The sequence below is a fragment of the Dipodomys merriami genome, unplaced genomic scaffold (genome assembly GCF_024711535.1).
Source record: "Dipodomys merriami isolate MVZ:Mamm:240054 unplaced genomic scaffold, mDipMer1.0.p SCAF_5, whole genome shotgun sequence".
Classification (NCBI taxonomy): Eukaryota; Metazoa; Chordata; class Mammalia; order Rodentia; family Heteromyidae; genus Dipodomys; species Dipodomys merriami.
Window position 1 is genome coordinate 72,343,709 of NW_027206068.1, and position 24,488 is coordinate 72,368,196.

General features: G+C 38.2%; 1 protein-coding gene across 1 annotated transcript in view; it reads left to right on the top strand.

The window, feature by feature from the left end:
• Nucleotides 1-444: 444 nt before the first annotated feature.
• Nucleotides 445-24,488, top strand: part of Cntnap2 (contactin associated protein 2) — a 1,671,549-nt gene continuing 1,647,505 nt past the window's right edge. The window contains exon 1 of the mRNA XM_069996967.1: nt 445-682. Coding sequence (XP_069853068.1) covers nt 583-682 — 100 coding nt within the window. The 5' untranslated portion in view covers nt 445-582. The remainder of the gene's footprint in view (nt 683-24,488) is intronic.

Sequence of the window (24,488 nt, forward strand, 5' to 3'; positions counted from 1 at the left end):
GCCCTCCCCGCACATCCCGAGCTCCCGGTGTGAGCTGCGGGGCGGCTGCGGAACCCGTGACCCGAGCGCTCGCCCGGGTCCCCGCGGCTCCGGCGGCGCTCTCCCGCAACCTCCGCGCTTCCGATCTCCCCCAGACCCCCGACGTCTTTTGGAGAACCCCCCCCTCCCCAAGAAGGAGAGGGCGGGGTAGGTGTCAGCCTCCTCCTCTCCCATCCCATCATCTCTCTCTATCTCTTTCCCTCCCCACTCCATTTCCTTCTTCTTGATCTGCATTTCTCCCCCCCCCCCCGCACCCCCCCTCCCCGCGCCATTGGTCTGGCTTTGAGATCCAAAGCAGAGAAGGAACGCGAAGCCTCTCCAGGGCTGTTTTCCCCCGCTCCTAGCCCAGAAGAAGTGGAGCCCGGCGCGGGGCGCGCGGGGCGCGCGCGCGCGGGCGGGGCTGGGCTCGCCCCCCTGCTCTTCTGAGGACCGCCCAGCTCGCTCGCCCGCCCGCCCGGAGGAGCCCACGGGAGAGGCGGACCGCAGCTCCGCAGCGAGCCCGCGTGGAGTACAGCTCGGCCGCCGCCGAGAGCGGAAGGAAGGATGCGGGCGGCCGCTCGGGCCGGCGGCGGAGCGGCGGCGCTCGCGCTCTGGATGGTCAGCAGCTGCCTCTGCAGAGCCTGGACGGCCCCCTCCGCGTCCCGTAAGTAGCCCTGTGCGCGCCCGCGCGCCCTCGCTCCGCACCGGGCCGCGGAGCCCCTCCGGGGAGTGCCGCAGTGAGGTCCCCCCCCCCCGCCCCGGCCCGGGATGCAGCAACTCTGAGATGCGTTCAGGTCTCACTCCTTGGTCCCCCTGTCTGTCCCCCTCCTCCCCGCCGCCGCCGCCACCACCAACCACCCCTTGGTACGTGGGCATCGCGGCCGTCACGCACTCGCGGCCACTGCAGGGGTGCAAACTCCAAAAGCCCAGAGCGCCGCGCGCCCGCTGCGTGTGTGTGTGTGTGTGTGTGTGTGTGTGTGTGTGTGTGTGTCTGTCTGTCTGTCTGTGTGTGTATGTGTGTGTGTCTGTGAGGGGCAGAGGGGTTGGGGATGCCCCTACTGTGTCTGAAAGTTGTGTCTGGTGTTGGAGATGGCCTGGCCCCGGCGGGCCCGGCGGCGTTGGTGGCAGCTCCTGGGGAGTTATTTGTGTGGATGGAGCCCAGGGCGCCTCACTGGAGGCCACACTGGAGTCCCCTGGCCAACATAAGTTTCATGTGTTTAGGTATGGTTCTCACTTCAGTGAGCGCGGGTCTGAGCACCCAAGAGCAGTGTGTATTAAACAGGAACCTATAGATCTTCTCTCCTCTTTCCTCCTCTTTCCTCTTCTTTCCTCCTCCTCCTCCTCCTCCTCCTCCTCCTCCTCCTCCTCCTCCTCCTCCTCCTCCTCCTCCTCCTCCTCCTCCTCCTCCTCCTCCTCTTCGTCCTCTTCTTCCTCCTCTTCCTCCTCCTGGACTCCTCTTCATCCTTAAAAAGTTAATATCTACTTATGAATAGGAGTCAAAATATAGAGCGAAGGCAACTTTGTACCTGAAATTCTTTTCCTTCCTCGTGAGTCTGATGTAATGAATAGGTCTCAAGCCGTGCCAGGGCTAAAACGTTGTTCACGTAGTAGTGAAGAGATTTCTAGACATGAAGAGATTGCTTCAAGGAATTTTGAAGTCATGATACTGCTCATAACGTCTATCTGTTTTTTTTGTTTTGTTTTGTTTTGTTTGGTGGTGGTGGTGGTGGTGGTTGTTTTTTAAACGAGCCTTGTAAACAACTCCATTAGTGTTTGGGGAGGTTTGCAATAAATAGAAGATAACGGTCACCTCCATCATTGCTTTAGAAGTGCTGCTTCTGAAGTGGTAATGATTGCTCCTTTGGCTCACAAAGAGTTAAGCAATAGAAAGATTGGCTGGAGGCCTTAGGGTTGTATTCAGAAGCACATACTCGATTTCTGAGGAGGAATAAATAAGTTAGCAAACATTTATCATAGCGATGCCGCAATTCATAAAAAAGTGTTTTCCTTTGCGGGGGAGGGAGAAGTTCAGTATCTTCGTACTCAGTATAATTGATGCAGTCCACTCTCGGCAGCGTTCGGACATCGAGATGCAACTTTGCCTATATTTTAATACTAGTGTTCTCATTACAGTGTACAGATTGATAAGAGTGCCAATGATAAAGACCACTGGAAGGATGGTCAAACATCTTTCTACAGAAAGATGTCATTATGAGTATTCTGGCATATCTTCCAAACTTCTGTATTAGCTTTCCTTCCCTTGAAGTGTGGAGAGGTAGTGAGATAGCTTGTAATTAGCTTAAAAACGAAACTCTCTCTCTCTCTCTCTCTCTCTCTCTCTCTCTCTCTCTCTCTCTCTCTCTCTCCATATATCCTCAAAAAGTTATGTATTTTAATGTTTGCCAATTTTACATTTAACTTGACATTTTGATGATACAAGGCTTGAAGTTGATATATTTAAAGAAATGGTTAACACTGTATCCTTGGGAAATTCTTCTAATGAGATTTAAGTTTTCAGTTCAAGGTCTGGTTACACAGAAAGTGCTGCCACTTTTCCTGGGGAATAAACTCATTCTAAGTGAAATTTGTGATCTAGCCTGATTGTTGGCCCTGATTTCCTGGAGCTTTGCAGGTTTCTGTGTTTCTTCTTCCTGCATGCGTTCTTTGCAATGGATGAAACTCAGAACATTCACTATGGGTCCACAAGAGAGTTTATAGTCCCTGGACTGATGCTTTCCAATGATAAAATAGTTGTTGTTATTTCAGAAATATGTACAGTTTTTTTTTACTGCTTAGATTTTGGTGGAAGAGAATGTAGAGGCCACTACTTTTTAATCACTTATAACTGATTGCTAAGATTTATTGAGATCTTTTTTCTCTATTGTTTAGACTCATTGTAATAGACTTTCATTTCATTTAACTTAAATGTGCAACCGAAACCCAAAGTTAACCCAAAGCTGTGAATGAACTAAATAACAGGAATGCTGAGGTTCTTTACTAATGAGGAGCCTCTTCCTGTTTTCAGTTCTTTGTATTTCAGGTTTAGGTGTATACAAATGTTAAATTACATGATGTATGGCTCCAAGAGAGAATATGGTTGGTAAAGGTGTTCATGTTATAGACATTCACTGGAGAAAACACGGTAACTCCATAAGTCTAAGATAATGAACAACTCACCAGAAGAGGTCATCATGAGACAAAAAGTAGCAGGAAAATCTCAACATTTTTCTTTACACATGGGAAATAAGATGACTGTGCTAAAATTTTTTGCTATCAAGTAACTTTTTAATATGATGGGTCTTTTCAGAAGTATCTTTAACACATTTTAAAATATCATAACAAATTAACTTCAAGTAGACTTGCTAACGGCATGTTTCTTTCTTTCTGTTCTGGAAACAGAGTGGAAAGCTTTATAGTATATCTTGTAGAAGTAGAGTAGAATAAATTCAAAGAAGCTCATGGTGTGGATTAAATTGAAACATGATCTATTTCTTTGTGATAGGAGAATGAACCGTGGCTGACTGATCCAATCGCTTGCTTTCCCGTCTTGTAAAAGTGCACGGACAGGGCACATGAAGGCTTTAGGGGATGGTTTACTGCTGGACTTGTATTTATTAGCTTGTGTTAGAGAGCCTGACTGTGCAGTTCTCACCGATGAGAGGGTTGAGTCAGCACTTAATGAGTTCAGCTCTTAAAGGTTACTGGATTATTACTTAAATAGGTGTGCTCTGATAAAGGGCAACTTACATTATATTGCACAGCTATTCACCTATAATTTCATTACTGGTCATATATGAGAAATATGCTTTCCATTGATCCAAATAATCTCTAACAAATATGCTATATCCATGTACACATGCAACAGTGTTTTGCATATATATACATATATATATACACACACTAGTATAATTCCTTAAATATGTAAATATGTAATATTATTTCATATGGACTAGGGATCAAATGTTCCTGTTATGGAAAATATGCACACACATATTTTTAATGTGTCATTTAGAGAGTTTAACTTATTTACAATTTCCAAGTTTGGTCTCCTCCTAAACAAGCATTTTTTGTAGTTAATGCAGAAATAGAAAAACAACAGTTACTGTCCAATTATCTTATCTTATCTCAATTTATATACTCCCTCCAAAAGATACTTTTAATACATAATATTTAAATGAATTAAGAAACCAACATTATCAGTTTATATTGAGTTTGATTGTAGTCCAAACACAGGACTTTGGAAGTAGGACTTGTCTTAGGAAGTAGAAATTAAGCTTAAAATGTGCTTTCAGCCACTAAAATTCATTGGTAGATAAACGGTACTACATTAGTTCATGCAAACTAATAAAAAGAAAATCATTATGACTAGGTGTGGTGGTTCATGCCTATAATCCTGTCTACTCAGGAAGCTGAGATCTGAGGTCACTGTTCAAAGCCAACCTGGGCAGAAAAGTCCCTGTGAGACACTTATCTCCAATCAACTACTCAAAAAAAGCTGGAAGTGAAGCTGTGGCTTAAGTGATAGAGCGCTAGCTTTGAGACAAAGAGGCTCAGGGACAGAACCCAGGTCCTGAGTTCAAGCCCCAGGATGAGGAAAAAGTTAGATAATCTTGGTTTCACAAGCACTATTATCTTTCAAGTATTATTCCCCTATTGTCAATACATGACAAAATTAAAGAAAGTATACACATTTAATATAGTTTTTTAAAATTAATCTTTACTTACAAACATACAGCATCACATTTTCAATATTGTTTAATTTGCATTATATTTTTAAATACATCCCCAATGTGTTTTAAGTGGCATCAGCTTTCAACTTCCAAGTTCTTTAGTTGGCATCAAATTCAAAATTAGTTGTCCTAATTGATAAATACTTGTAGGGAAAAGTTAATCTTTAAAGTTAATAGGCCTTCTTGTCTCATGGGTACAATTCTGTTATTGGAGGATAGTAAGAGAGCATTACGTGTTTGTACTTGACTTGATTTTCTTTTTGAAAATTAGATGCTATTGTTTTTATTTGTTGCAAATTCTATACTAAAAAAAGCAGAAACTCACATTGGAAATTCTTCATTAAAATCTTGTTTGCAATTTCCTTTACTCTTTTGAGCTATGTGGAGACTCAGCTGTAGGTATTGTGTGAGTAGTGATGGGTATTAATAGGATGAAGATAATAAAACATGCACTTCCAAGTATCTCAGACTGGATTTGAGAAATGTTTACTATAAAAAAAGAAAAATGTTTACTATGTGCAAATTTTAACAACAGAGTATATGACAATAACCATAAAACTATGGTACCATATGAAGTAAGCATTTGCTATCTACATTGTTATCTGGAATTGTTATCTGGAATTGAGCCTCATCAGTGTTGCCAGAAAGAAACACATTCTAAAATTGATATACAAAGCTTAAGGTGTATTTCTATAAGCATCTAACATTGAGTTATAGAAGGAACTTCTATATTGCATTTTGTTCTTTTAATGTGCAAGAATAAATATGAAATTATCTCTGAAGTTTCTAGCATTTTAAATGAAAAACTTAAAAGACTAACACCAGCAGAGTAATCAGCAGAAATATTAACATTTTCCATCTTCTGGGATCTGCAACATTTTCATATTTTAGTTCTGACCAACAAAAGATGTTAGGTTGTGGGATCTGGGGGTAGGGACATGGTTCACAGGGTAGATTGTTTGCCTATCCAACAAGTGTGAGGCTCTGAATTAAAATACTAGGATTGGAGGAAAACGTGCTGGAATGTGGAGGACTTAACTCTTTTTCTATCTTAATAATTCCTTTTTTGTAAAAAAAAATATTGTAAAGATACTGTATAGAGGGGTTACAATTACATGAGTTAGGTCATGACTACATTTCCTATCCAGGATTGTTACCCCCTCCTTTGTTTTTCCCCTACCATCTCTTCCCTCCCCACCTCCCCAGCCTCTCCCTCCTCCCTTCCCCTGAAGTTGTAAAGTTCGTTTTCACCATAGTGTCTTCTATGTCTCATTGTTACTATGGATTAACCTGTAATCTTGGGTCAACATTTTGTTATTTCCCTTCCCCTCCCCAAATTAGAAAAATTTACAGACACAACGCAGGGCACCAGAATCAAATACAGTAACACAAGGGTTAGTTCCTTTCAGCTGAAGGTAACTCTACTTGGCCTCCAGGACGTTAGTTCTTATCTTTTCCCAAAGTAGGTGCCTTGAGAGGATATGGACTTTAATCTATGAGCCCTTTCTAATCTAAAACCCACAGAGAGTACTACTAATGACTGATCATGCAATAGCCAAATGTGCATGAATGTCTGCATGTTTGAGAAAGCAGTCAGAAAAGTTTTTTTTTTCCTCTCATGACCTTGAGTGGGGGTTACTCCAGTATTTGAGTGACATGTATTCTCTGACATGTGGTAGGTAAATATTACATTAAAATACACTCTGATTAGAAATTAGCTCCTATATGTCCACTTCCATTCAATAGGGTAAATTTCAGTGTTAACTAGCTTCTGTCTTATATATACATTATTGTCCCTCCTGTGCAATCACGAAGAATTTGATGTTTTCCCTCAACTCTTTGAAGACAAAGACAGCATCCACACTTTGAAATCAATGCTGATTGTTTCTGTAATTTTAAACTTTCTGTAAAGAACTTGTTAAACTCCTATTCAGTTCTTTTTTTGTGTGGTAGACTATTCATAATAACAGCTTGAAGTTACTGGCTTTTTTTTTTATAACACTCCAGATTTTAAAACCTCCCCTGATAGTAGGAAATCTGGAAATAAAGATGTAGTGTTGGCTCTGAGTTTGCTTGCTGAAAATAACATATTTTTGGTATACCATAAATGTGTTGAAGAAATATAGAAGAGCTCCTGAGAGCCATATTCTATATTTTCCTTCTGATTTAAGTTTGGTGAAAATGTTCCCATAAATATGAATAGTGACATATTATTTAATGTTTTCATGTTTAGGAAAGAGGTAAAATTAATTCCTGAGAATGATATTTATCAGTAAAAAATACCCTCCAACTGATATAGACTCTCTTTCTTCTCTTTCTTTCCTTCCCTTCCTTCCCTCCCTCCCTTCCCTCCTCCCTCTTTCCCTCCCCCTCTATCTCTGTCCTTCCTTCCTTCCTTCCTTCCTTCCTTCCTTCCTTCCTTCCTTCCTTCCTTCCTTCCTTCCTTCCACTTTGTAATACATTTACCCCCTCTTCATTTGTACTGGGATGAAATGTGAATTATAAAAATGACAGGCAATAGAGTTGTGACCTACATAAACACTGTCAAATTCACAAACTCTTGTGCTGCAGTGCATCTAAGTTGGAATCAAGTTATATAAAGTTTAATTAAATCCAACAAGGGTTTGCTCACCTCACTGCACAGAGATGTCATGTTGAAATAACATGTAAAAAGAAAAGTTTGCTCTGACTCATAATTTTCTACTGACTATGATTACAGTGTCAGCCCCATCATCCCATTATGGTGTTATTTGAAAGAAATACCTGAGAGAAAAAAAAATGCATGCACTGTGAATTGACAAGAGTTTCTTAAAAGGTGAAATACTGTATGATTTACTAAAAGAAATTTCATAATTTTAATTCTTAATATCTTTAATGTCTTAAAATGAAAGGTGTTTATCCTTGCTTGTAAGTCCAATCCAGTGGCCATTGTTTTATATATATATATATATATATATATATATATATATATATATATACATATATATATATGTATGTATGTTCATGTACATATGTATATGTGTGCATGATGTACATGTGTACATTATCAGTGCATACATATACACATATAAAATGCTTGCATGTATGTGTACATAATCTATTTAATATAGAAGAGTCATTTAACTCATTTTCTAAGCCACTTTTTAATGGAAATCAAATCATTAAGTCCCCTGAAAAGTATATAATAGTTATGACAATATATTTTAAACATTGTTTTCAGTTAATGGGAGAAGATACACCACAGCAGAACAACATGAAAAAATTTTACCTCAACAATGTCACATAGCAAAGTTGCAGCACATTTTTAGGGAACTTTTCCTAAAAATGTGTTAATACCTTATGACTGCATGTGGTCTGCACTATGTGACCTAATTTTTAATTAATTTAAAGTAAAAATACTAGTATATTGGAATCACTCTCGGTTCAAACTATGTAAGAGAAATAATATAACACACCTTGAAAATACTAGCTTTACTGATGATGCAATGAACATACTAGGTTAATACATTGTAGCACTCCAAAAATACAGGGTCTAGATTGCTTGTGTGTTTGTTTGTTTGTTTGCTGCTATTCCCCTGTAGTCACCCTGAATTCACTGAGAACAAACATCACTAATTCATCATGGTGTTTTTCCTCCATGAACCTGAGTAAGTTACAGAATTCCTCTCAACACCCTGTGCCAGACAACCACAAAGAGTCCCCACAGATGTGGTGATCAAAGAAAACTCTCTTATTTATTTGTTAACATTTAGAACTGTTTCTTCATTCCAATGCTCTTTTGCCTGTCAATTTTATAATATTTGAGTTTAATAAGTCACTTTAAAGTTGACTTTTATTGGGTAGACATGACAAAAGAGAAAATAAAATCAATAAATCATCTCAGCCAGACTGGAGGTAAAGTCTCCGTTGTGTGATTAAGAAAATGCTACCAGGTCATTTGAGCTACAGCCTGCAGGGTCAGAAGGATCTGGCAGGTCCCACAGCCAGGAAAGATTTCCAAGCAGAAGAAGAGAACCTATCATGCAATCTTGTGGGAGCCTGGGACTCTGTCTGCTATGGAGATGATCACTACTGCTGGGGGGGGGGAGAGGGGGAGAGGGAGGGAGGGGATTGATATCTTTCATAAAATAAGTGATCAAAATTTCCTCTTTCGTAGTGTCTCACCAAATAGAAAACGATTCTTGAGTGGTTAGAAATATTAATGACAAACCTTAATTTTCTTTAATAAGAAAGTTTATGTTTTTTAACAGCGTTTCTTTTTTTTTTTGTTACTTTTGTTAGTTAATAAGCATTAAGAAATCTTAGGCTTGCACGGGCAATCAAGCCTGTATTTGTAGCTATTTGAGAAGTAGAGATGTGGGGACTATGGTGTGAGGTACCCCCAGGCTAAAATTATCATCATCATCATCATCATCATCATCATCATCATCATCATCATCATCATCATCAGAAGAAGAAGAAGAAGAAGAAGAAGAAGAAGAAGAAGAAGAAGAAGAAGAAGAAGATTTCATCATCTCACCCAAGGTTGAGGCATGGTGGCATACGCCCATCATCCCTTGCACACAAGTAAGCACAAGGAGGAGTATCACAGCCAGCCCAGGCTGGCCTGCCCACAAAGCAACTCTTTACCTCAAAAAGCCCTATAGAAAAAGCACCTGGAGGTATGGCTGGAATGGTAACACGTGTCTCACAAGGCTCCATACCCTCCTTCAAAGCACTGACTCTCTAGATAAACTTGACTGACTGCCAAATTTGGTTAGCAGGAAAAGCATGTGAATTTTTCTACCTGGGACAGAGAGCATAGATTTGGTGTGGGAAGGGACTGGTGGTAATTAATTGATGATTTAAAGCATATTCAGTCTTCAAAGTCCTTTGAACATTATGGTATCTGGTTCCACTTTGTTTTTACTGTTTTTTCAATATGTAACTGATGGCTGCATATATTAAAACAAATTAATATATACTTTGATTCAACTTGAAATATAAAAGGTTACGAGGTAAATTTCCCTGATGCAAATAAAACGTGAAAACTCTGTGTTTGTTTTATGAGTAGGGTGTCTGTTTATTTTCTGAGTCTTACCAATGGTTGTATATGTTCCTTTGTTTTTCCTCCAACTGTGAGTTTTATATATTAGGTTTTATATATTAAGTATCTTTATAGCAGGGTGTCCAACTCTGTTAATTACCTGGTTCAAGTTTTAATCTCCAAAATCATGAGAAAAATAATCCTCTAATATGAATTTCTCAATGTACCCTCTACCAGAAGCTCCTACAATAGAATCAGTTACATAATATTGTGTAGTCATTTCTGACACTTACGTTGACAAGGAAGGCCTGCTGAACTCAAGCCACATTGACATGCTAAACATATTCAGGGAATCTGAGAAACATCTAGATATTCTTCTGGGCTCTGAAACCACATCTTGCAGTAGTAATTAGAACAGATGTTGAGGTTAGAAAAGGAAGTTTGGTTATGGCCCTGCTCCTGTGTGAGTTGGACAAAAATTATTATAATTCTGAGGTCCAAGTTTATAATCTGTAAAGGGGCCAAATAAATCCTATGTGAGAGACTGGGTATAAGAGTCATATAGAGAAGCTGCAAGGGCTAGCATGTGATGATAAGTCAATTATAGTGTTTTCTTCATAATTTTTAAGTGTCCCAAATACTTACTGTACAACTGCTATGGTATAATCCAATAATGGAGTGTAAATTTTGGGAAAACATTTTTAATATCTCTCAATTATTATGTAATTGACTTGAAAAGCTACTTACTTAGAAAAATTTGCAAAAAGAAGACCAATCTATTAGTGTGTGGCCACATAATAGTATATAAAAATAAAGAGCTAACTATCTAGTTACATATATATATATATATATATATATATGAGAGATAATAAGAAGTAATATGGAAAGTAAGGTACAGAAAGTCGATGGCAAGTAGATTTCACAATTATATTCTTATCACAACATATGATATTGTTGTACATTGAGATATTTGTAGCTACAATCACTTGATAGAAAGTATATTAAATTGCTATAAAGCATGATACAATTATCAATAATATTATTCATGTAAAATAATCTAGTAAGGCCTATTTAACAGCATATAGGTTTTTAGTTTTCTGACCCATGAAGGTCTTGAAAACGTACAACACTTGCAACTTAGTGACGCTTTGTGGGCATCAGAAACATAAAAAATTACAACCCTTTTTATCCTGGGCAAAACAAGTCACTGTAGAAAACTCTGAAGTTAGTGTGCCTTTCTTCATTTAAAAATTTAAAAAAATATATAAGCTAAGAATATTATTCTCAGGCTGGGAAGGTGGCTCAGTGGTAGAGCGCTTGCCTTGCATGCCTGAGGCCCTGGGTTCGATTCCTTAGCACCACATAAGCAAAAAGAAAAAAGCCGGAAGTGGCACTGTGGCTCAAGTGGTAGAGCTCTAGCCTTGAGCTGAAGAGCTGAGGGACAGTGCCCAGGCCCAGAGTTCAGGCCCCACAACCGGACCCCCCCCCAAAAAAAAGAATATTATTCTCTAAAAAGTAGACAATACTAACAGCTAGAGTTTGCTCCATAGATGATGAAGGTATAGATTGATAATTCTAGGACAGCAGTAAACTGAAATTTAATCACTGGAAACTTGTTTTCTGAAGCATATACTTTGTCCCTTCCTATCAAGCGGTAGACATCGGGAAGCAGAGTCTTATTGTTCTGTTTCCAGGGGCTCAGGCAGAGCTCGGGGGTTGCTCTCCTTCCCCAAGGCCAAGGCCCTACCTTGTGCCCAGATGCAACAAGTGACTTGAGTTGTCATCTGACCGAGACGAGCATCATATATGCATCGGACACTTGCTTTGGCAATTTCAAAAGCCTAGAAATATATACCTAACATTTTGCATATAGGTCATGAATTTTGACTTATGCTGAGAGTGACCCCTATACCACTATACACACTGAATAGCAAGATAGAAGTTCAGAATATGAAAATAAACAGGCTATGTCAGATTTCTGGTTCACTTTTGAGATAAAGAAAAACACTCCAGGGGTGGGGTCAAGGGGAAATGGGTGGACCAATGAAGAGGAGAAAGAAGAGATGGGAATGCAGGCAAGAATCCAATGTATATTCTACATCATTAAGAAGAGTGAGGGAAGAGGTGAGTAGGAGAGAGATGGGTAAGAATATTAGAAAGGGTGACATTAAGATGCATTTTATTCATAAGCTGCTTTGTTAAATGACCAAAAAAACTCCCAAAGAAGCAACTTATATAATCATTAAATAACACTATTAAGTATTGGAGATAAAAAAGAAGACATAATGTATTTCATTCTACAATATGAATGTGCAAAAACAGGTAGACACGCAACTAATGGGTTGAGTCCTATTGGATCATTTTTATAAAATCCTTGCATTATACTTTTTCACTATTATAATGTTAAAGAATTGAAATAGATCATCTCAAAAGCCACTATGGTTTTTAAAATCTCAATGATCAAAGTGCTCTAGTCTTGATATTTGATTATATAAGTTAATGCTTTACGTTAATATTATAATAAAAATATTAAGCATACTCATATGCAAATACCTCTAAGTCATATGTGCTATTACAGTGTTACACATTACAACTCCTCCATTAACATAGTGATCATTACTTATTATTTGTATATATTGTTTTGATCCTCCAAATTTAAAAACTCTTCTACTTATGTATAAATGTATAGAAAAAATTATGCTGGGGCTGGTGGCTCACACATTTAAACCTAGCTATTTAGGATGCGGAGACCTGAGGATCATGGATCAAAAACAACCTAGGAGAGACATCTGAGAGACACATCTCCAACTAACTAGGCAACAAGCCAGAAGTGGAGGTATGGCTCAATTGGTAGAGCACCAGCTTTGAGTGAAAAACAGCAAGCAATAATGTGAGGCCCTGAATTCAAGGCTTAGCACGGGAATATTCTCTCTCTCTCTTTCTCTCTCTCTCATACATACACATACACACACACACACACACATGCACGCATGCACACACATACACACACATTCTCCAATAAGGTGAATGAGGTTGATTAACTTCCTTAGAATTAACTGCGAATTTTTGCATAGAGAGAAACAGAAATCACTGCATGAAACGTGATGAATAGATGCCAGTAAGTCCTGTCATCCTCTCATAAATTACATGGCATTTAGGCCAATATGGCAGTATTTCATTTCTTGTAAGCCTTTAATTTGAAAAGAGAGTCTCAGGGGACTGACGAACTGCTCTTGACAGATTTTATATCTGAAGTTATCCTCAAGGGCCTTTGCTTGCCCAGGACTGATGGAGGTGGGAGAGTTGAAGACAGAAGGGTCAACACAGGGAGAAGATCTAGTGAATCTTCCCCGGGGACCCCGGGCCTAATGCAGGAAGCCCATGCTGGGCTTTACCATGGGATCTGATGTCAGGGGGATTCAGAATTGCTTTTTGGATCACCCCAGTGTGGTTTGGGTTGGCTCGTGGGCAGGTGGGGCTTTCTGAAGAACATTCATGATGTCTTCCTGCACTGACAGTTCCACGTGGGAAACAGGTGGAGGGAGACGAGAGGCTCACACTTGTGTATCCCCAGAGCCGGCCCTCTTACACAACACTGTGCATAGGTTGCTTTGCGAGACGATCGTCCCCTTGGAAGCGTCCAAAGAGCAGTGTTGCTGCTCCTGGAGAATCTCAGTGAACAGCAACACCATAACAGGGCGAATGTTCTAGCAGCAGCGGGTGAGATGGGAGGTGTGGGGCTCAGCAGGGCGTTGCCTACGATGCCCCTTGTGATTGCTACGCAGAAAAACCAGCTGGAAGTGGGGACCCTGTCAGACCAAGCTCCTGTGACATGTTACCCACACGGGGGCTTTCTGTTGTTGCTGCTGCCATTGTTGCTTATTTTTGTTTTGGATTTTTATCTGTGTGGAGCTTTTCCTAACTTTTCTTTAGTTGCTGCCAAGTCTTAACAAAAATAGACCCGATATGCGTCCATAGTTTGTGATATGCATGTTGAATTTTTATTTGCTTGGACAGTTTATTCTTTCTTAAAAGTTGGCCGTCAAGGCATGCATGCCTGTCAATCTTGAAATTGTTATATTATTACAAATGATATTAATCACATTAAAATGTGTTATTCATATTAAAAGATTAGTTTTATTTCACAAGTTCTATCAGCCCATGTTATATGTTCCTAGAAATAGTGCTATGCCATTTAAATAATTCTTATTATCTTACCTGTCACATGAAAATAAGAATGTCTCATCCATCTGTGAAAATAAAGTAGAATATTTGTTTCTTTCAGGAAGCTTTCACCATACTTTTCTTTTTGTATCTATTCACCTGTAACACAGCAGTGCTTGAAATAAGAACATTCCCTGCTCCTTGATTTTTTTGTGTTATTAAAATGTGAAGAAAGTTACTTTAAACACAGTGAAGAGCCTAAGAAAACAAAAAATACACATGTGTTTTCACAAAAGCAAAGCCTTTAACTTCATAGAAATTCTCAAAACAGCAGTAATTTCAAAAATAATGATCATTTATTTAAGACTGTAACATAGCCTTAGTTCTTTGACAAAAGAGGACCAATTTTACTTTTTGGAAAGCAACATTTAGATAAAAATTAAATTAAATGGCTTTAAATGAAAGTTCACTTGATGATCATTTTTATGCAAATTTTATTTAAAAAATGAAATGAAGAACACATATTCCATCTAAATTTATAATTCTCTGGAAGTTTACTGATAGATAAATCTCAATGAAACCATTCTAACCTTATTTATAAACTTTCCGTGTCTTACATTTTTCTTACAAATTATACTGAAATATTTTTCAGTTAAATTTTGATTGCACATACTACTTCTTGTGTATCATGAAACTAATGTAAGATGAAACATTCTAAGACAGAAGAGAGAAAACATTCTCAAGTTATGGAAGTGTAAAACGATAGCTATAAATTGATGACAAATGTCACATTGTTATTTCAGCATTTTTCTTCTGGGAATTTAATGAAAAAGGAAACAAGAACAAAATGATACTTTTCAACCTTACTGTAGAAATAGGATATACTTTGTGCATTGAATTTTAAAATGACAAAGGTCTAAAGAATACAGGAAATCTGTTGTTCATGTATTTGAAATTTCTTCATGAACAAATCTTAACAAAATGTCTAAGAAGAAATCATCTAAAAAAATACAAGATTTCTGAGTAAATTGCAAGTTCCAAACCTACTTAACCTGAATGCAGTATAGAATAATCCTTTGTACTTTTGAATGTAACTATTTACATTCATTAAATCTGCTAATCTGTGGGCCTGTAATCCCAAGGACTCAGGAGGCTGAGAGCTGAGGATCTCAGTTTGAACCCAGCCCAGGAAGGGACCTTCTTGAGACTCTTTTCTCCATTAAACTACTAAAAAAAAAAAGCCAGAAATGGTGCTGTGGCTCAAGCGGTAGCGCACTTGGCCTTGAGCACAAAGAGGCTCAGGTCCAAAAATTCAAGCCCCAGGACTGGTATACACACACACACACACACACACACACACATACACACACACACACACACACACACACACACACACACACACACACTACTAATTTACCTATTAGTTCTGTGGAGCTACAGTTTGAGTCACTAACTGGCTTGAAACTTCTCTGCTTTACTGGTTTTACTATTGATATCAGAATTACCTTTCTATTGTTGACTCATAAATTTAAAATGGACTTTTAAAACAGAATATGGAAGCTTTGTATGTTGTTTGGTTATTTTGTGTCCATCTTGGGGCTTGACCTCAGGGCTGGGGTACTGTCCCTGACCTATCTTCCTTAAAACTAGCTCTCTAACATTTGAGCTACAGCTCCACAACTGGCTTTTTGTTTTTGTTTTTGTTTTTGGCAGTTAATTGGAGATAAGAGTCTCAGGGCTTTTTCTGCTGACACTGGCTTCAAACTGTGATCCTCAGCTTTCAGCCTCCTGAGTAGCTAGAATTGCTGGTCTGCCCCAAGAGTGCCCATCTGCCCAGAGGACGTGTTTGTTGTTGATGTTTTTAGTAGGAGTGTGATGCTTTCATTTTAACAAAATTCTGAATTCCGCAGTTTCAGCCATGCTTACAGTTCACTCTTTTAAAATTAAAATTTGTGGTATTCAAAATTTGTCATTCATCTGGAGTCTCCTCATTTCTTCATTGATTGTTCATTTATTTGAACAAAATCAGTCTGTTGTACCAATGTAATAAATCTTTGCGAAGGACAGTCTGGCGTCAACAAAAGGACTGGACTCAGAAGTATGTGGAACTAGCAGTGTTTGCAATGACTAGAAACTCCTGTTTCCTTGTTTTTAAAATCTTTGGGGAGATGATACTTGCTATAACTCACTGTGAAAATGAAATGAGATGCTACAGGGACAGTGTGTTTGCAATGGGGGTATTTAATAAATGCCAATTCTCTTTCCCATTAACTCTCTGTGCAATTACCACAGGTTATCAATGTTTTCTGGGGCTCACTTTCCTGGCTTCCATGACCCCCATGAATGGCTTCCTTTCTCCTTTTAAGTTGGTTGATTGGCTTGTTTCTCTCTGACGATAACAAAACAGATTTTGCCTATTCTGTGGCTGAAGGAAACCACATTTTCAAAAATTCCCTCTTGTGGACAATTTACTGTAGCAGGTGAACTAGGAAAGAGAAAATGAGCCCATCTCTCTGTGTTTTCAAGGGTAAGATAAAGAAGTAGATGTCTTCTTGTACAATTCCAAGATTGATGTCAGAGGCCCCTTCCTGTTCAATGACTCAAGACACAGACATGATCTTCCTCCGTCATGCATAGAAAAGGGGAAAAATATCAAGGAAGGGATGTTAAAAATATGACAACAGAATGGAAGGATTTTTTTGGACAAAATAGACCAACGTGTTTCAATATTTTCAAACATCCCTGTCTTTTTCCTTTCTCTCCTTGGATTTGTTTTAAAACCCATTTCAGTAAAGATCCCCAAGCCCCTTATCCAACTTTATAATCTCCCACAATTTATATTACCCCTTACCTACAATTGATACCTCCACACTGTGGGCATATGCTTCCGTGTCTTGTATAATTCTCAAGGCAAACATTGTTTAAGAATCATGTTACTGGATTCAATGGTCAGGGAAATAACTAAGCAGGTAGAATACTTAAGATAGTCTTATTTACTATTTCTCATGACGTTTAGCCATCGAGATGTGAATTCCTTCAGATGCGTGATTTGTGGTGGAGGACACTAAAGCACAAGAATCTTGTTAGCTACAAATGCTGGCAGTGCAGATCTCGGTAGGGATACCACTCTTTAGATGGGAATAGATCCTCCCTTAGATCACAACCTACAATTTCCTCTATTCGTCAGTCAGAGCAGTAAGGAGGAGGAGGAGAGAGAGTTGGTGCTCCGTCTCCTCTCCCTAAAGGAGAAATTCTCAAAGAAAGCAGAGACAAAGAGAACACTGGAAATTTGTGCAGCAGTTTTTCTTGGAACTGATGAAGGTGGCAACAGATATCGACATTTCAGGGTGAAAACTACAACTGTGAGAACCTCGTACAATCTGCAACTCAGGCAGAAAATTCCCAGCACAAAGATTCACCCATCCAATACCCATAATTTTTTGCAATGAAAAAAAACCCCACATCTATTTAGAAGTAGCTGTACCTACAAATTAACTAGAATGCAAAATACATCCCCTATTTTAATATGCATTAATTTTCTGAGTATAACTGCTATGGAAACACAGAGAGCATCTTGCTTTATTAACATCATTGCTGTGAGGTGTTTTGTTTTCATTCCAGAACATCACAAACAACAACAATCCTTGTAGTGTCATAGTAGCAAATGCAGTACATTTCTCCCCAGCTTCATTTGTAGCTAGTGTATTGTATATTAAAACACCTGACTACTTCATTATATCTTCTAATGGGTAGTGCTTAGATGCATATACATTAAAACATGTTTTATCGATGTAGTAGCTTTCATTTTTTGACCTGAAATGATTCGTGTTTAAATTTTGCATGTAGGCAAATTGTATGTGGATTTGTTTCAGACGCTTGTTTATAGAAAGGAGGAACGGCATGTGACAAAGTAAAGCATCGCAACATAGTCGCTTCTATCACGGCTCTGTTGCCCTTTATGATTTGACCTAAGTCTTTATCTGAAATCAGGGAGACAGATTGCTCTAACATAGACTTTCTACAATTAAAGGTTGTGACTCTTAATACAAAAGAGCTACATTGCCTAGATACTGAAATAAAAAGCTCTTCTCATCCTTCCCTTCCTGAGTAAAGACTCAGCCAGAGATTTTAAAGGACCACCTTGTGCCCTTTGTCTGGACAGAGGCAAGTGAAGCTGATTCTAAAACTATAAGAAATAAAGTTTTCAACTTTGTACAATGTTAACAAACACACATGGGTATTCTTGATTTAAATAGCAATTGTTATACGAAAGTTTAATGTATAGATTTAAAAAAATTATAAGATCCTCTTGGTACAACTACTTAATAACTTTACAAGAAGCCTCATGGAAGAAAATTTATGAAATCATAGATCTCAAGACATTGGATCCTTACTGTTTGTTTACTTGCTTCTTTTTGTTGGGAGTAGTTCTAGGGCTTGAACTCAAAGCCTCATAATCTCTCTAAGCTTTTATCGTCTGCGCTGGTGCTCTACCACTTGAACCACACCTGTAGTTGCAGGTTTGCATTGGTAAACTGGAGATAAGAGTTTCTTGGTTTTGCCTGCCTAGGCTGATATGTGAACCTGGATCTTCAGATCTCAGCCTCGTAAGCAGCTGGAATCACAGGCATGAGTCATAAACACTCGCCTTGACATTAGATAGCTTTCTTCTCCACCTTTAAAAATGTTATTGAGTTCTATTAATGAGTTTGTCTAACCCAATTTTCAATTCATTTTATAATTTACTGGGCTCTGTTAAAACTTCACTACTAAGGTTGCAGTGCATCATAGAAAGTCCAATAATATATGGATCATTTTATACAAGACAATGAAAAATCCAAATAATGTGCAAATCAAGGTGACGTTTTGAAAGAAATTCAGCAGGGGTGATTATATCCTCATAGTCTCTCGATTGCTACCCTTTAATAAAAATCATGGTGTTCTGAGAAAGTGCAGTAGTTAAGAACAACTATTACTGTACTTTAGATGCTAGAAATTATTTGAAGCTTGTTTAGAAACAAGATAAAACTGCATCTAAGTGATAGCAAATATATATGAATTAAACATTTTGTCCATCCTTACTCTGCATAGAGATAGCCCAAAATGCAAGGGTAGTTGAAACTGGGTAGGTACCACTGTCCTTCCCAACTCTGTGGATACCTCATGACCTCCATGTCAGCTATCTACAAGTGTTCAGTGTATGAACTATCTTCACAGATGAACCAAACAATGATTTTAGGATGAAGGAGAAGAAAAATTTGAAATACCAAAAGTCCTGAGTGAAATAACAGTCACTAAAGGAATGGAAGGAAGAAAATTCTTTTGTTCTCTGATAAAGATAGGAAAATCTGTTTATAACCACTCTATAATCTCCATTTTCTTAACTTGAAGATAATCCAGTCTATGACTTGTGGTAAAAGCAGTATACCACCAATTAGGCTAATTGGTGCCATTCATTTTTATAATATTTTAATGGGATTTCCTCCTCTAATTCTGTGGGAATTAATAAATATTTTGGCTTATGGTAATAGACACCATAATAAAATAATACTACCAACTGAAAAGCCAGAAAGGAAAGTGTTTATTTTTCATTTTTATAAAATTTAAGATGCATTTTCATGGTTTCTTTGAGTAAATTTTATATGTATGAAAATGACTGTATGCCAGTTGCTGGTGGCTCATGCCTGTAATCCTAGCTACTCAGGAGGCTGAGATCTAAGGATTGTGGCTCAAAACCAGCCTGGGAAGGAAAGTCTATGTGCCTCTTACCTCTAATTAACCACTAGAAAACTGGAAATAGAGCTGTGGTTCAAAGTGGTAGAACACGAACCTCGAAAAAAAGACTTTCGGGACAGCTTCCAGGCCCTGAGTTTAAGTCCCATGACTGACCAAACAAAGAAAAGGAAAGAAAATGACTTGAAGTCTGATTTATAAAGACCAATACCTAAGGTAGGTGTGCTGGTGTATAACTTCTGTAATCCCAGTGCTAGAGAGATTGAGGCAGGAGTGTTAGGGTTTAAAGTCAATTGGGGATGCATAGTATGACCCTGTCACAAAAAGCTGCAGTGAATGAATGAGTCAGATAAAGCAATTACCGAAAGGGCATAGATTAATTAGTATAACTAACGTATGTTTATATTCTCTTATATAATATTATATATTATTTCAGGAAAGCCTGCCATTTCTCCCCTTTTCATTTTAGGAGATGGATAAAATTTGTCCTCTCCTAGTGATCTTTCCAAACAAAGGCGTGCATTAGCAGGGTGAGGGCTCAGCATTGCTACCTCTGTGTGAGCTCTGTTGATGGCTGTGGGCAGTGACCCTGTTTCTCCATCTAGTCTAACAGAATGACTTTCCTGCTCTGTAGCTCCTTTTCCACACTATTCACTAAAGCCAAGGTATAAAATCAGCCCAGATGCTCCTCAGTGCAAGAATGAATCAAATAAAGCGTGGTATATATAAACAGTGGAATTTATCCATTAGAAAGAATGATCTTGGAAAAAATTATGTGAAGTGAAATAGGTCAGGCACAGAAGGACAAAGGATGCATATTTTCCCCTGTATGTGGAAGCTAGAGTTGGCGTAGAGAGTTTAAAATACATACGTTTTGTGGTATGCGAATACATACAAATTGTATCAATGTAAATATAGTAGGTTCTAGGGAGAACACAAATAGTGCTCATTCCTTAGGAAGGCAAAGTCAGAATTCAGCAAAATGAAATGCCAGGAAGCAGACACTCCAAAGGGATTGGAGGGAGTCAAGGGGGAAAGGTATAGACAAATGCAGAAGAGATGAGGAGGAGAATGCAGATAAAAATTCAATGCATATCCTACAAAATTAAGACAAGTTAGGGAGGGACGTTGGAAGAGGTGACACTGACCAAAGTCTCTTGTATTCATAATCTGCCTTATTAAATGGCCACACCTTTGTACCATTACTTTAAAGATCAGTCTATAAAAAATTTTAAAAACTAGCACTAATCTGAAAACATTGAAAGTGCCAATGTTGTTCTTCGAATTTTAATTCCTTTTCAAGTTATAATAGTTTAAAAGTCTCTGAAAATAAAGAACTTAACTTTCTCTCAAAGTCACAAGTTGGAAACTAGAGATAATAGATGGTACTCTGCTAATGATATACCTAAAATTAGATGCAGTTATTAAAATCTTAGATTATTTTTTTATGCATGAGGACAAAAACCTCATTTCTAACAACTTGTCACATTTAAATTATGCTGGCCTATCTGAGTCCTTACTAGATTAAGTCCAGTCTTAAGACTGTCATTCCTCTGAACTTTCTTTTAGCCAGGTGACATATCCTCCAAGAATATAATTTTAGACTTTCTTCAGAATAGCTTGCATCAGAGTTCTTCTTTCCTACTGCTTAAAATCAAGCAAGCACACTTCAAATCTGATCTATTTTATCCATAAAACTTAGAATTTGTACTGATGATATGTATCAAAGAATCTCTACTGATCATGCCAAAACAATCTATAAGTAATTGGTGCTGAAATTTAGCAACTCAAAACTCTATTCAACAATCTTTTTCATACTTGGCTAAAATATTCTGATTATCTTTCCAATATACACTGGCTACATAATGTTGAATAGAGTTAGACTATTCAATATCCTAATATTTTGCTTCAAGAGCAAATATTCAATAAACAAGCACCTTCTGTCTTCAAACAGGACAAACTAAGCCTGTTCCTTATTTATGTTAGCGACCACGGGGAGCTCACAATTGACTGGAGGAGACAAATATCTAGATAACTAAATTTGGTCTTGATCTTCCTCTGACCCACTCCATTAATTCAGTAATGTAGAGCTAATCATTATTGATATATTTTGTCCTCGTTAACATTTGTCAAGTAATTTGTCTTGAAGTTATTCATCACAAAGGGATTCCTTCTTTAGCAAATGTCCCTGCGCTTAAATCATGTGCCCTTGTCACCGTGCAAACCCCAGCACCACCATGATGAAATCCTGAAGAATGACTTTGATGGACTGTATTGAAATGGTAGTGAACAAATACACGTGGTTTATCAAATTTCAGAAATCCTTATACACTTGTTATCAAGCTAGGTGAAATGTGCAGCTTTTCTAGAGAAAGAAAAATCTGCCATTGGAAGAAATTTCTAGGTAATGCAATATAATCCAGAATGTAGGCATTCATCATCATCATCATCATCATCATCATCATCATCATCATCATCATCATCATCATCATCATCATCATCATCATCATCATCATCCAGAATGAATAGGCATTAGTTAAGGACTTTTTTGCTTAGAAAAGAATCATACATGATCCTTACTTCCTTTATCAGACAAGCAGTTGTAGTTGTGGATGGTTCATAATGGATGTGAAATCTTTGTTTCCAACAAACTGTTTTCTTAGGTTACTTCAAGTACTTTTGTTTTTGAAACAATAAAAAAATAAGTATCCATCATCTTTGGATATGTCCTTTCTTTCAAACAGATGCCAACCCTGAAATGACCACTTCTGTTTCTCATCAAAATGCTCTATGAGTGATTCAAATTGCCGGGGACTTCTGCATAACTGGCATGACATTGTTCTTCCTCTTTACAGTGCTGCAGTTAAATGCTGGAACAATAATGCCGCAGTCTCCAGGGATTGACTTGGGTTTAACTGGAGGGGAAGCATCCTCTCTCTTGTTTGAAGTTCACAAAGTAAGGCTCAGTGGGTAGATGAAGGAGCCCAATTGGAATTAGGTTTCACTGCAGGCTGTCAGGAGAAATTCACTGAAACAAATAAGAGGACTTTGCTTTGTAAGTTTGCTTTGTTACTTTGCCATTTTTAGGTAGGTGGCTGAATTACGTCAGTCTTTTCCTGCTGTGGCAATGTGACATTAGAAGGCAGGGACACCTCTATCCATAAAATAATGGCATCTGTAATGGGGATTATTAGAGAAGCAAGTATACTCTTTTTGTATTTCCTTAGGCATATATCAGGATCAAATTTCAATTAGTGACCTAAGAGCTGCTAGCTCTGTGCTGTGATTCATCCTTCCAGCCACATGGCATCAAATGAGCCAGCCCACTCTCGGTCAATCTGAGGATTCAGAGCGGACATCTGCTCTGGTTTTACATATTGACTTTTTTATATTGCCAATACCATTTATCACGAACACACAAAGGACATTGAATTTTTTTTTAAGTCGGTTGTGGGGCTTGAACTCTGGGCCTGGGTGCTATCCCTCAGCTCTTCGGCTCAAGGCTAATGTTTTACCACTTGAGCCACACCGCCATGTCCAGTTTTCTGGTGGCTTATTGAAGATAAGAGTCTCATGGACTTTGCTGCCCAGGCTGGCTTTGAACTGTGAACCTCAGATCTCAGCCTCCTGAGTATCTAGGATTACAGGTGTGAGTCACCAGTGTCCACTTTAAAAAATATTTTAACGTACACTAGGAATCTCAATTTCTATAGATGAACACTTCATGATTATACATTGACACCTATTTTGGGGGGACAGTATTTGCTAATTTTCCAAAGTAGAAAGTTTTGTGAAAATTCTTAAATGTAATCTTTTGCTCAGAAACCAACAGGGATACTTTTAAATGGGTCAGAAAGATTGTCTTGAAGTCACTTTCTTTAGTGACAGCCAAATTCCTAAAACAATATGCTTAGATGAAGTACTGTGGTATATACTAGAGGCTACCTAACTCACACAGTTTTTTAAGGCCATGGAGTGTGTTTACTACAGGTTTGACTTCTGGAATATTTACATTAACGAGCATTCCAATTTTTATGTTTAAAATGACATATTACCATTCCATCAGAGCCTTTTCCAATGAGTAAATTATTCATAAGTTGGATGATCATGCTAATGAAGGTACTTTATTAGATTTTGATGAATTTTTTGGACTTGAGATTGTGTGGGGCCTTTGAAATATACATTTCCTCCCAGGGTACATCTTCATTGAAAATCTCAATTTTCATTATGCTCCACATTATTCACCTGTTTTTTCCAGGGACATGATAGTCACTTTCATGGAAACATAACAGTCTGCAAGCCAAATGGTTAATTTGCTGCTGCAAAAGGATTCACAACAAAATTCTCAATGTGGGGTTAATTGCATAGTAATGGAGGAATCAACCCACTGGGACAAAAATTCTCTGAGTAACTTTGCTTTGTTTCCTTTTGGTGATGCTGTGTGTGCTTGTTTCTGTTTCTGAATGCTGGAAAATTCAGAAGGAAGACCAAAATGCTTAAGAGGTATGCAGACTTCACAATAGTGAAGCTCTTATCTTTGTCAGCAAGATCAGAGAACAATGAACAGGTATAATTACTATATTAAGAAAGCAACCCTGCAAATTAGTAATGCACAAGAATAGAGCATTATCTTTGAAACAGGTGAAATGAATTAAGAATAGTAGATCATATATTCTAAAGAGAGAAATTAAAAGGAATATGCTATTCATTCAACATGGTCTCCTGCCTCTGAATGCAAGGCTTTCTTGAGAGCTCCTCCGTGTTATAGTGGCTTTACTCCATAGATGTCAAATTTTACAACTATTTCAAACATTTTA